The 14,226-nt window shown below is 35.8% G+C and overlaps 1 protein-coding gene across 1 annotated transcript in view; it reads right to left on the bottom strand.

Annotated features, from left to right (window-relative positions):
* Positions 1 to 14,226, bottom strand: part of COL5A2 (collagen type V alpha 2 chain) — a 167,043-nt gene that overhangs the window by 12,427 nt on the left and 140,390 nt on the right. Inside the window, exons 36-48 of the mRNA XM_004385591.2 lie at positions 13,732 to 13,785; positions 13,464 to 13,517; positions 13,014 to 13,067; positions 12,507 to 12,614; positions 12,339 to 12,392; positions 11,738 to 11,791; positions 10,901 to 11,062; positions 9,641 to 9,748; positions 7,391 to 7,498; positions 5,793 to 5,846; positions 3,119 to 3,226; positions 2,515 to 2,568; positions 340 to 447 (exon numbers count right to left, since the gene is read on the bottom strand). Of these exons, the coding sequence (XP_004385648.1) occupies positions 340 to 447; positions 2,515 to 2,568; positions 3,119 to 3,226; positions 5,793 to 5,846; positions 7,391 to 7,498; positions 9,641 to 9,748; positions 10,901 to 11,062; positions 11,738 to 11,791; positions 12,339 to 12,392; positions 12,507 to 12,614; positions 13,014 to 13,067; positions 13,464 to 13,517; positions 13,732 to 13,785 (1,080 nt within the window). The remainder of the gene's footprint in view (positions 1 to 339; positions 448 to 2,514; positions 2,569 to 3,118; positions 3,227 to 5,792; positions 5,847 to 7,390; positions 7,499 to 9,640; positions 9,749 to 10,900; positions 11,063 to 11,737; positions 11,792 to 12,338; positions 12,393 to 12,506; positions 12,615 to 13,013; positions 13,068 to 13,463; positions 13,518 to 13,731; positions 13,786 to 14,226) is intronic.

Below are 14,226 nucleotides of genomic sequence, written 5' to 3'. Positions count from 1 at the left end.
ACCAATGTCATAAAACAATATGTGTACTGACTGTTTAATGAGAAACTATTTGTTCTGTAAACCTTCATCTAAAGTACAATAAAAAAAATTTTTAAAAAAAGTAATGGCATATATATCCTTTTGCTTTATTTCTTCCTAACAAAATTCTAGCTAATATATGGGTAATTATATTGGGCAACTAGGTAATTAGTTATTCATCCAGATATTCTGTGAAATGAAAATAATATTTTGAAAATAAGATACAAAATTCATACATTTTATTAGACAGATACATGTTCATGTCAAGATAGTTGTGTATTTCCATATGGAAGAAAAATAATACTGAAAGCAATAACTTACAGGAGGTCCAGGAAGACCCTGAAGACCAGTGAAACCTCTGTGACCCTTCTGACCTCGGTCACCTCGATCTCCATTATCGCCTTTGTCACCACGAGGTCCTTGGGGTCCCTGGAAATAGAGTCATCATGACATGGATATTACTTGTCTCAAATTTGCTATAATTTTGAATATTGTGTTTTATACAGTTTAACATACTTACTTATCTAAATAGACTCAGACCTAGGAGTTTTTGCCTATTTTTCCTAAGGAATGGTAGGGAATCACTAAAATCGTAGACATACAGTAAAACCTATCAAAGCAGGAACTTGTGTAGGTCAAAAACCTGTCAGAGAAGGAAAACTCAAATATTTTCCATTAAAACAAGTGATAGAAAAGTGGTAAGACTGCACTCTGTCAAAGGCGGAAAACTTACACGACCTGGAAAAACAAGGTCGTCCTGTCAAGTTCTGGCTCTCACATGTTTCACTGTAAAATAATTCTTTCCTAAAGATTCAGGTTATTTTTAATGTTCAACCTAGAATCATATCTAAATGATGTTATTTTTAAGTTTTATCTAGACTATCTGAAACATTTTCCAGAGATTATATTTCATGTATTTAACTGATAATCATGTTTTGTAAAAATATTACCAACACATACAGATTATTTTAAATTAAAATGTGTACTAATGCATTTATCATGTTATCACTAGAAATAAAAATGCTTATTAAATTTGTATATTCAAGTAAACTAACTGGATATGCCTGCTGTGACTATAGTTAAGAAACTGGCAAAAACTTGTTTGAATAAACTACACGGGAATATCATCATTAAGCCACACTCCTTTAAAGACAACATAAAGAAACCGTATAATATGCTCATATCTACAAATATCCAAATACAGTAATCCAAATACAGTAATCCTGCTCCTGAGAAAATAAAGAAAAAGCAATAAATAAAAATCTTATTGAGGGACAGAAGCTGTAGCTGTACCTAGAGGGGAAAATTATCTGTTCAGGCTCAGGCTTTTTTTTTTTTAAGGCCTTGAGAATAAAAACAACTCAGGAGTCCAATAGTTCACAGTAAACTGACAAGTGACATAGGGTCACCTACTATGAGGTCAGCTTCTACTGTCTTTAGAGTTTTCTTAAAAGAGAATTGACACTCTATCTACCTAACTTTGGAGGATGTAGGAATCATCAGATGGGATGACTCGGTTAGTATTTCCCTTACTGCTTTTTGTTTGTATTTTCTTTGGTCCTTTTTTTTTTTTTTCCTTTTAATTTGGATCCTAATTGTCAAAAAGTATGCAGACCTTCTTATAATAAAAATAAGAATAGTTTTCATTAACTTTTACATATGTTATGTAACAGTATAAATTTAAAAATTAAAATCAGCCTGAATGTTTTTATGAAGTTAGAGCAGTTCTTTTACTTTTGGGATATCCTGAAGTTTCATAATTGAAAATAAACTAAATCAGAAAGCATCTAGTTCAATTATTAACTACAATTCATTTATTCATGGAAAACAAAACTATATTGTTTCTGTAACTGGTTGGAAAACCATTCACTTTGACATGCTGTTCAACTATGAAATCTTTGCCAGTTTGGCTCAAATCAAAGCTGAGAAATATGATTTAATAATATGACCATGATTTTAAGGATATAATTGTTCTTCAGGGATACAGACATTGATTCAGACAATGCAACGTGATTTATTAGACTGCCCGTAAAAGGATAATTCACTCTCAGTAAGGCAACCATATAATAACAATTAAACCAAAAGCAACTATAAAGAGGAAAAAGAACAGAACATGAGTGAGACAGTGTAGTTGAAAATAAAACATAATATTTGAAAAACACTTTTAGTTTACAAAGAGCTTTCAAATCCATTTTCCTGTGTGATCTTTCGAACAGCTCTGAGAGATGGGTGCTACTATTCTTATTATTTTGGAAGAGAAAATTGTGACTCTCAAAGTCTTCATTGATTATTGAAAAAATCCATAGCTTAGTTCAGAGAAGCAGAGTTAAAATTATAGAAACAAAAATGAACTTCTGAGTATTATTTTAAATTAATATTTTTGTTGAAATCTTGAGGAACTTGGTATTTTTATTTTATGAATCTTAAATTGTACTTCTTCTTTGGAAGTATATTTTATGTAAGAAAACATATGGTAAAATAAAATTCAGAACTTACAGGTAAGCCACGTTTCCCAGCTCGACCAGGTGGTCCTACAGGACCTCGAGAACCCTAGAAGAAATTTTCACAAAAATTGGTATGTAAAAATATATGATATACGTACACTATATAAATATAGGATGTCAAAAAATATGTGTTTGTAGTTGAGTGTTTATAAATGTATATGTGAATCTACGTATATACTCTTACAGCTAATGACTGAAATCACGCTAATGCCCATAAGCAGGTAAGAACAAGCTCATTCTAACTTCAGTGACACTTCTATAGTCAATTTTATTCATTGGCTTCACTGAATGAAGATAACCTTAGTTGATTACAGTAAGACATTACCTAAATCTAACATATGCCTGATACCTACATAATTCATTTCCTAATAATCACAATATTTTTAGATGATAAAAGTCAAAGCATCAGGGTCTTTGAAATTCTGTTAGAAAATCAAAGTTTTCCTTTAAGACTAGAAAAATATAATTTATTCATAATTGGCTGCTTATCATTCTTTGTTTAGAACCCTTAACCAAGTGCACGCGTATAACTTATGGCATGTACTATATAATATATACATGTATAACGGTCCGTGTAAAATTGACTCCATTCTTACCGGATCTCCTCTTTGCCCTGCATCTCCTGGAGCACCAACAGGGCCGGGGGTTCCAGGGGCACCCTGAGATCCAGGCAGACCTGCAGGCCCAGGGTCTCCACGATCACCCTGACAAGATCAATTGTGATATTTTTCTCTTAATATTTATTCTAAAACAATGGTATTCTATATGATCATGCTAGTCATGCTAGGAACAAATAGCACATTTTCCCTGTTACTAATAAATCAAATCAAAAAGAAAAAGATTATTTCAGATCTCTCTTATCCCTCCCACCATCCGGACCCACTTGTTTCCATGTTCAAGATTGCTGAAGCAGAACTTAACATGTTTCCTGGACTAGCAGGCTTCAAACTGGGATACCCACAGACTTAGGGTACACAAAGACTGAAAGACTTTGCAGGGATGTGAAAGCAGGAATAGTTTTAAGGAAACCAACTTCCAGATCTTCAACTCCAGATATATTCTTTCAGAAAGCTGATGTTTGAGCATCCTTTTCTACCTCCCCTTTACCAATCACCCTTTTACCACTTTATATACAATGGCAGACCTAACACCATCTGCAATCTTACTATGGTTCAATATTCCAAGAGTAAATACTGTAGGGCACCAAACTAAGGGATTTTTCCCGAATGCATAGTTCACTTGAAAATAAAGTAAATAGGGATTTTGAAAGAAAGACGCTACTCCTTATTTTACTCCGGAGACACATTTATGACAAGGCTCCAAATCTTACATGACTATTTTCCTAAGAAGTCAGATGTGAGATGACTGTTATATGAAAATGCATGAACATAAGTGTTTGACTCAAAAAAATGTAGTCAGACATTTTTTTCCGAGAGAAATCATGTATTACTTGACTGCCAAGTTTGCTAGCCATGATAAACTTTTTAAAGTTATGTAACAGATAAACTGCATAAACTAAGCTAGAAACTCCAAGATTTTGAAAAATATGTTTAAAGCACTTATACACTTGAAATTTCCAAGGAATTACCTCCTTTGCAACTATTGAAACTATGATTTTTAAAAAATGGAATGTTAACTTAAAAATGTGCATAGGAGTTTATAGATTTTCAAAAGTATTTCAGGGAGTACACCAGCAAAAACTTAGATGACTACAGCACCAAATAGTGTATACTGACCAAGGGGAAGTTTATATGCTAAGAGAATTTGCAGTCCCTGAGATTGCTGTAGATGGGGGAGGGGGGAGGGCTTAGTCCAAGACCTCCAAAATCGTTTCTTCCCTCTTAGAAATCAAAACCAACAGTCACCAACCATCCTTAAAAAAACCAAACCTGTTGCCGTCAAGTCGATTCTGACTCATAGTGACCCTATGGGACAGAGTAGAACTGCCCATAAGGTTTCCAAGGCTCTAATCTTTTTGGAAGCGGACTGCCACATCTTCCTCCCACAGAGTGGCTGGTGGGTTCAAACTGCCAACCTTTAGGTTAGCAGCCAAGCACTTTAACCTCTGTGCCACCAGGGCTCCTCTACCCAACCATTCTTACCACCTCCAAAAACTCTTTCAGTATGAAAGCGTTCTTCAGTGTCTACACTGTGCTAGGTATTTTAAACATCTAATTTAACACAAATGGCCAATGGTATAGGTATTAATTGCATTTAAAGTATTTGAACCCTGAGGTTCAGAAAATTTGATTTCAATCCAGGTCTGTGTGGCTCCAAAGTCTGTTCTACATAATGTAGTTCTTAGAGTAGAAAGACCCAATACATCAAAATGGACTTAGGAGTGGGGATGATTTTTGTCTTCTACAGTCTGATATATAGTCTGAGACAACTGTGGGACTACCCAAGAGAACCAAAACTTGAGACAAAGTTAGGGAGATTTTTAGTTCACTGCATGTCTAATTTTAAAACACATCATAGACTATACAATGCTTAGAAAGCCACATGGCTTATGTCCTCATGGGGCATTCACTTTAGGGGGTGAGTAGAGAAACTGAAATGTTACATAGCACCATTTCTGTTTTCATGTTTTTGTGAATGGGTTTTATATTTAGAGCACCCCATGTACATCCTCATCCAAAGCCTTCATGCTGAACCACGAAGTTCAACTTTTTTCTTTTTTTTCATTTTCTACACTTTCATTTTGTGGTGATTGAGAGATAAACATAGTCCAAACATTAGACTTCTCATCCTCCCCTCCCAAGGACTATCTAACTCCAGAGCTTATGTACCCCAATTACAGCCATTGTCAGGTTGGAATAATGGCTTCTTACCAGGATTCCAACTTATCCTGAATCCCTTTCTCATTTTTAACAAAAATGCCACACATACCATGCATGTGATTGAGAGAGGCAAGGTAAGGTCTTCTTCACACTCACTACCAAAGGGTGAATGAGAGCACAAAAACCTTACAAACCCTTCTTCAGATGGAAGCCACTTCAGCCTGAAGCACCCACCTTCCTTGAGTCTTACATTACACAAGCAATTTGCTTTCCTACACTTAATAAAATATGTCATCCAACTTCTGTATTTGACTCTCGTTTCATTTACAAGACCTACCAAAATTATGATCTGAGAAAAAGGGTTGTTACTATTAAAAACCAGAGCTGCATTGAAGGGTAAAAGGATGAAGGGAAGTTTTTACTATTTAGTGTTACAAAGATTTCATATTCACATTACTCCAGATGTTTAAATCATTAAAATTGCCCTTACACGTTCTCCAACAGCACCATCCCGTCCCGGAGTACCATCATTACCAGCAGGACCCTATAAGGAATCATATTTGAAAAAAAAAAAAATTAACTGAATAATGAAAAAACTCTTATTCCAATCGCCAGAAAAATTAGAGCATGTTTTCCGTAGCTTTTCTGTTAATTACAAATTAGTACTTATGCAAATCTCAGTTAAAAAAAAGCTTGTCATCTTTTCAACTACTTTGAATTACTTGTGAAATTACTGATACATTCTTATGTAATCTAAAGTCTTCATTTCCATTTTCATTTTAAAGAAGAAAAAATCCTCAAACCCTTCAAAATAAATAAACTTCAATTAAACTTTTAGTATTTTGTGTTTTGTTTATATTATCAGGGAACAGTTTTTCTCACTATTACTTCTTAAGCTTTCCCAAATAATATCCTTAAAATTTTGAATTAAGATAGCTTTAAGTTCATATGACATTAAGGCTACATACTATATGATTCCAACTATAGGACATTGTCGAAAAACCCAAAAGATCACTAGTTTCCAGGGATTCAGGGAGAGGGGAGGGATGAATAGGTAAGGCACAGGACATTTTAAGGACAGTGAAATTATTCTGCATGATACTGTAATGGTGGATATATGACATTATGCGTTGTCAAAACCCATAGAACTCTACAACACAAAGAGTGAATGAAGCCTAATGTAAACTATAGACTTTAGCTAATGATAATCTATCAATATTGGTTCAACTACTGTAACCAAAGTACTACACCAATGTTACAATAGGGGAAACTGTGGGTGGAGGTAGGGGGTGGAGAGATGGGGAGAGCAGGTATCTGGGAACTCTCTGTACCTTCTGCTCAGTTTTTCTGTGAACCTAAAACTGTTCTAAAAAAGCAAAGTCATAGATATGTATGGAGAGAGACAGAGAGACAGACCTGACTTCTTTCCTTTTTCTCTTCATTTTTTTCCAGAATTATGACTTAACCACTTGATCAAAAATTTCTCTGAAAGGCACTGTTTCTTTTAAGAAAATGTGACATTAATGTGACATTAACTGTTTTATGATTTACTTATTAAAGCACTGAAGAGAGGAGATTCCAATCTGTAACTTCTTGAATTGCCTTTGAAAAACTGATTTCTGCTCAAAAGACCCTAAGGGAACATGACATCTATAATGTTAGGGTGACATTTAAGTAAAATGATTTCTACTTAGTTTGCCCTTTTCACAAGCTGTAATAGTTATATTAATCCTATCACCATAAACCTTGGCAATTTTGACAAATGTGCCATTACAGGATGAAATAATAACTAGAGAAAAGATGAATGGATGTGTCTTTTAACCTTCAAAACAATTTGGCAATAACCTAAACCATCTAAAATGTTTAGCTCCAGACTAGATGAAGGTCAGTGCAAAGACACTAATCTTGATTCCTTTTCTTTATGTCTTCATTTAGCCAACTCTCTAGGGAAGGAGAGTACATCAAATAATATCACTAAAAATTTTCTTAAGGTCAAATGTACAATCAGTTTCTAAATTAATTTCTAAATGAAAAAAATTGCCCCTTGGCACTCAGATATCAAAGAGTAATTTTCATGATAGTACTCACTTCAGGTCCAGGTTCCCCTACAGGACCATTTGAGCCTGGGGGTCCCACAGGTCCAGGTGGACCTTTATCTCCTGGCCCGCCAGTTGGTCCTGCTTTTCCTGGTGTGCCCTGAAATAAAAGAACAAATATATCAACTATGAAGAAACTTAAGAATGTCAGTTCACATTAAGTTTGCTTGTGTTCAAATGGAAGTGCAATACAGCTTTCCATAACAATTGCCCATTATCAATCATGCCACTGAAATGCATCTTAGAGGTATGCTCAGTTCTTATCATACTTATTCTGACATATCAAAGGCACCAGAAAACACCCTTTACCCTTGCAGGGTTTACAATGAATTTTACCCAAAGAATTTGGTCTTTGTCCTTGCTTCCTGAAAGATAACTTCTAAAACTTTGGAATTTCCTCAGTGATTAAAATGTCTTTGATGAGGGTTCTGAATGCATGAAAATGAGGGAAACCCTCACTGAGATGGATTGACACAATAACCACAACATTGGGCTCACACATAGCAAAGATCCTGGAGATGGTACAAGACCAGGCAACATTTCATTTTGTTATACATAAGGTCACCATGAGCCAGAGCTGACTCAAGGGCGACTAAGAACAACAACCAGACCACAACTATCTAACAGATTATGCTAATGATGTGACTCAGATGGAGGCTGGCCAGGCCAGAAAGAGCCATCTTATGATATCAGCCCAATAAAGGCTCTGTGCATAGAAGCTCCAAGGGCTTCCTGGTTGGTGGAAGATATTGACACACATGCAAGGACAGCATGTCCTTTTTTGAGACATGGAAGCTCTGAGTTGGAAACCCTCCCAGATACCGCCCTATGCATCTCTTCATTTGTATCCTTTCTGCTATAATAAAACTGTAATCATAAGTATAGTGCTTTCCGTGAGTTTGGTTAGTCATTCTAGTGAATTATCAAACCAGAAGGAGTATTGAGAGGCAACAGGTCAGATGTGAGGGAGGGCACTGAGGACCCCTAAGCTTGTGGCTGGTATCCTGAGGGTGTAGTGGGAAACCCCTGAATTTGTAGCCAGCAGGACAGAAGTGGGGTGCCAAGGGGACCCCCAAGCTTGTGGCTGGGATCTGAGGTCTTAGACCAACTTGACAATCTGGAGGACTGTGCTCCTTTAATTTCTGAGATCTGATTTATCTCTCATGGTTAGGATAGAAGGAAGAGATACTGCATGTGCAGTTGGGAGCAGAATTGAATACAATTGAAGTGGAATCACAATGTTATTGGATAGATTGAATTCCTTCATTCTGTTGGTGTGAGAAGTGGAACAGATTACATTGATCCTTACAGCCCCCAACTCAGGTGTGTTCTGATCGTATGCACCATGGTCGGTTCTGGCTGGCTTCAGAAGTCTACATCACTATTAAGACATGCTCATTGTTTTTCACTCCTTTGCTCACTTTACTACTATATCCTGGTACTTTAGGCTCCCTTTTGGGGGATTATACTTCTATGTCCTTGTCTCACTACTGATAACAATGAGACAGCTTTTAACTTCTGATTTGCTAATTTCAGATCTCTACCCACCTATCCCCCAGCTCTAGGGCCCCAGGAGTAACATCTCTGTCTACATTGCATATAAAAATGTTTTTTTCTCAAGCATGAAATCTTTCAATGGTAAATTTTAGTCTCTCCAAAGCTAACACTGAATCAAACTTTTATCATTCTCCAGGGGATATGAGCTTCTTAAGCATGCTCCAGAGAATAGGAGATTACTTTTAGGATCCTTCACAGTTCACCCAACATTCACTTCTAATCTTATTCACTTTAGCTCAACTACTTCTTCCCTTTGATAGTTTATGAAAACTTACTCTCTGAACTGTGAAATATGGATATTTTTGTTAAGAGTATTTATTTTAAAAAAAGGCTGCTGACTCGCCAGGAGATTATCCCCCTTCTCTAGCTCCATGGATCTTTCTAATATTTGAAGAAATATTTAAGAGTCACCAAAAATTCATATTCTTAATAGTCTACTTCTCCAGTCACAGGGTTAAACAAGTATATTTTCCAAAGACTTTGCAAGGTACTTAAGTAAAGAATTTGACCTTTAAGATCAAAAGATTTTGAACATACTCAGATAATTTACATCTAAAAAAAGACTGTCTGTATCTATTTAGACTATTTAAATACATTTATTAAGCAAAAACATTATGATCTATTCTCTCCACACAAATTATATCGTACATAATTAGAAGACACAATGACTGATGCAGTAACTCACCGCTGGGCCTGGCAGGCCGGGCATGCCTCGCTCTCCACGTTGTCCAGGCATGCCAACAATTCCTCTTTGCCCAGTAGTTCCAGCTGGACCAGGGGGACCATCTGGACCCTAATGTTGAGAATTAACTACAATTAGAAATTCTCCAGGGTAAAACTGTAACCAAGGATTTTACAGTATACAGCTTATCTGAAATTCTGGTATGAGGAAAATCCTCTGGTTCATTAAACCATAATTATGTGTACACATGGAGGCCTGGTGGTGCAGTGGTTAAGTGTTCAGCTGCTAACCAAAAGATCGGCAGTTCAAATCCATCAGCCGCTCCTTAGAAACCTGTGAGGCAGTTCTACTCTATTGTATAGGGTCGCTATGAGTAGAAATCAACTCAACGGCAACAGGTTGGTTAGTTTGGTTATATGTACACATGAACTGCCCCATAGTTTCTAAGGAGTGCCTGGTGGATTCGAACTGCTAGCCTTTTTGTTAGGAACCGTAGCACTTAACCACTATGCCACCAGGGTTTCCATATGTACACATATTTACATAAATTTGTAATCCACATAGAGCCTCTAAGATTATTCAAAGGTGAAAGTGGCTTATCAGTTAGAAAGGAACTTGAACATTAATGTAAATATTGACTGAGTAAAAGAGGTAACTATTTGGAGAAATATTTTTGCTCTTTTTAAATAGTCAAAAAGAAATTTTATGGAAGTAAAGAGAAATCTGAGCAAGCTCAGTGGACTGAATCAGTATCAATATTCTGGTTGTGACAGTGCACTATAGTTTTGCCAGATGTTATTATTGAGGAAAACTGGGTAAAACGTACACAGAATCGCTTTGCTTGTTTCTTATGACTGCATTTAAATCTATAGTCATCACAAAATAAAAAGGTTTAAAAACAAAAAGTAAAGAAACAGTGACCTGCCTAAACAGATTAATGTTTAGAGGCATTTGGATAACGAATAAAATTATGTTTTTTAATTAAATGTTCTTCATCTAGTACAGACATCTGAAGAAGATTGTTTTCTTTTTTAGTTTTTTTTTTCTTTTTTAGTTTTTCTATATTTTTATACGTACACATATTCTTTTTTTTCTAGAGGAGAGACTTAAAATTAAAAACTTGTAGCACATAATGTACTAAGAGGATTTATGAGCATGCCCAGTATAATGTTTAAACAGTTTCTTTGGGGTAGTGATTATTATGGGTTTCTACTTGTAAATATCTCAACTACAGGTGATCTAGGACAGAGGTGCTAAACTTACAGGCTGCCCATCTTCTCCTGGGTCCCCTTTGTCTCCTGGGCCACCAGGGGGTCCAGCTGGTCCTCGATCTCCCACTCGCCCATGAGAACCGGGGTCCCCACGAAGACCTGGAGGTCCCTCCTTCCCAGGTTCCCCTAAGGGCCCCGCAGGTCCTGGAGCTCCCTAGTGCAACAACGAAAGAAATGCCCGGGAGGGCAAAGTGGACACCAAGTAAGAGGAACTGAAGTAACAGTCTCAGCGTCTGATGCAGATGCCTGTTAATCAGTCATTCAGTACATTTAAACAAAGCACAACAAAAAACAGCTGTAGATCAATTCCTCAGGGGAAAATCTACGTATCATTCTCAGACAATTCCCTTTCAGCTGTTATTTAAATGTGATGAAATTAACTTGAATTTTCAACTTCTTTAAGCTCTGCGCCAACAATGTATATACAATATTTTATTCTGTCTGATCTTATCTTAGAATGAAAGAATGATATTTATTAAAGAAAGTTTCAGAGGTACTTCCTGACAGAAGGAAATAATTCTTAGCACACAATACAGTTAGTATTTAGTACTTCCGTTGAATAATACTCAAACATTGGGGCTAAAAAGGACTTGCAAATAAGCTCCTCCAAAAATACTGGATTATTAAATCTAAATTTGCTTTGACAAAATACCAGTATGAATTATTGGCAAAAGAGTTATCAACATAGGAAAATAAACAAGGTATAAAATAAAAGAATAAATAATATCTCAATTAAATATATACATATATATACACCTATATATACATGCATGTATATATATGTGCAATTACTCCACTATCAATGATTTTAATTATTGTATTGACTTACAGTAGGTCCTGGAGGTCCAACTCTACCAGCAGAACCAGGAAATCCTGTAGCGCCCTAGAAATACAATGTCATCTAAGCAATTTTTAAATAATATTAGTCAAGTGTACTTTCCTGGAATCTATTTTTCACAGAGATTTAGGCCTTTAGATGTCCTTCCATGTTGTGACTAATACTTTTTTTCTTGATATAATGTGTCACATGTTTTTGAGAATGATCCTGGATTAATTAGTATGAAGAGTGATATTTTTCTCTTTCCAGTTTTCATTTATCTTGAACATACACAACTACAGCTAAAATCATATTAATATTTTATATAACAGAACTATACAAAGTGCCTTCACATTATTCATTTTTGCCTTATACAGATAATATACTATTTATTTTTCATATGAGTCAGCTGGATCTCCAAGGTAACAAAACTGATATTAATCCAGATCTCTAAATTAAGAGTTCTTTCCATTACAGTATAGTTGATGCAAGTAAAATTTTATTGTTAAAGCATCATATTAAACTGAACTTTAAAGTAGCCCACCAAGCACTATATATCTCTATGATTAGCTGTTCATAACCGCCCCCCCACCAGAGTTTCAAATCAACTTACAGGTGGACCCTGGGTTCCTCGGCCACCCTTTAGTCCAGGTACACCATTAGGACCCTAAATAGAAAGAAAAACAAAAGAGCACTTTAGTAATTAGAAAAACTGGTTAACACAAGCTCCCTACTTTGTGCATTAGACAAATTACGTCTTTTATTCCCCTCTTAAACTTACATGAGGACCAGGGGATCCTGCCAGACCTTGTGGTCCAGGAGAGCCAGCGTCTCCCTTCTGTCCTGGCTCTCCAGGCTCACCTTTTACACCAGGCTGCCCATCAGGACCCTAGATGCAATTATATAAATGAGTAATTGATTATAAGACTCACAGGCAAATTATTTCACACTAACTATTGCTAGCATATAATTTAATTATTTATTGTAAAATGGCCCTTTGTAATTAGAAGAAAAAGCCACCCTAATGAGATCTTTGAAGATAGCATGAAAAGATAAACTATCCTACCACATTTTTATAACCAGTATACAAGCCCAAATAGTACGCAGTCATCAATTCTTGTGCTAATCTAGGAAAAAGTATATTGAAAATGAGAATATTGCCTACAAAACTGTAAATTTTCCAGAATCCTTAACATACCTTCAAAACATGGCAATGATAATTAATTAAACTCAATGTTATAACAAGAGGAATATTCATTTACAAATTGAGGATATTTGAAAATTATACCTGGGGTCCAGCAAAACCAACAGCCCCTGTTGGGCCATTTTCACCACGAGAACCCTAAGAGAAGACAAAGATTGATTACTGTAGCTCTCATGCATTATTCTAAAGAGGAACAGTACTTAAAAATACAATTATATAAATTTGACATGGTTTAAAATAATATAGAGAGATATTAGAGATATTGCTTGAGGACAACTCTCACAGGTGATATTGAAATATGGGTCATAGAACAAAATTCCCAAGGTCAAAATTTCAAAGATGCTTCCTACCTAGACTTAATAGATTGTGTAGAAATAATACACTGATAATTTTTAAGTTTAATTAAAAGTTGAAAACCAGGAAGTTATAAACAGCCTAAACAAATGGTATGGTTTTAGATACATATCAAGAAAAATGATAAAATGTTTTACTACCCAATCTTACACCAAAAAACATGAAAATAATGTCACTTACAGGATTGCCACGGGAGCCAGGAGGACCAACTAAACCTCGAGGACCAGGTTCACCCTAGAAAGCAGATTTTAGATGGTTATTGTCCAAGGCAATTTCAAAACATAATACAATTTAGGATGTTGGACATATGTGTGGGGAAATGAGAGGGAGAAGAATTGATGATAATGCAGCACAGCTATCATATTTTATGGAAGAGAAAACTTTATGAAAGAGCCAGAATTCATGTCACATAATTTTGGGTCTATAAAATAACAACTTGTGACATTACCTTTTCTCCAGTGGGACCAGCAGGACCCGGAGGGCCCAAGGGACCAGGAAGACCCTGTCAATTAACAGAACACAGAAATGATGAGGAAAAGCAGGCACAGAAATCCCCACGTTAAAACAAAGAAGCAAAAGAAAAGTGAGTATTTTGTTACAGCTTGGCTGTTTTTTTAAAAACACTATTTACAAGGAACAATATAATCTCTATATATTCTCAAGATTTTCCTGTCTAGTCTAAAACAATGTCCATCAAATTTTCTCCACAGAACTTTAAAAAATTTTTTTATCCAAATCAACTCATCAATACGTAAGACTGTCACTCGAATAGACATATGCACACCTATGTTCATGGCAGCATTGTTCACAACAGCAGAACGATGGAAACAACCTAGATGCCTGTCAACAGATGAATGGATAAACAAACTATGGTACATACACACAATGGAGTACTATGCAATGAGAAAGAACAACAATGAATCTGTGAACCATCTCATAACAT

The sequence above is a fragment of the Trichechus manatus genome, unplaced genomic scaffold (genome assembly GCF_000243295.1).
Source record: "Trichechus manatus latirostris isolate Lorelei unplaced genomic scaffold, TriManLat1.0 scaffold00142, whole genome shotgun sequence".
Classification (NCBI taxonomy): Eukaryota; Metazoa; Chordata; class Mammalia; order Sirenia; family Trichechidae; genus Trichechus; species Trichechus manatus.
This window is presented reverse-complemented; position numbering and strand designations above follow the sequence as displayed.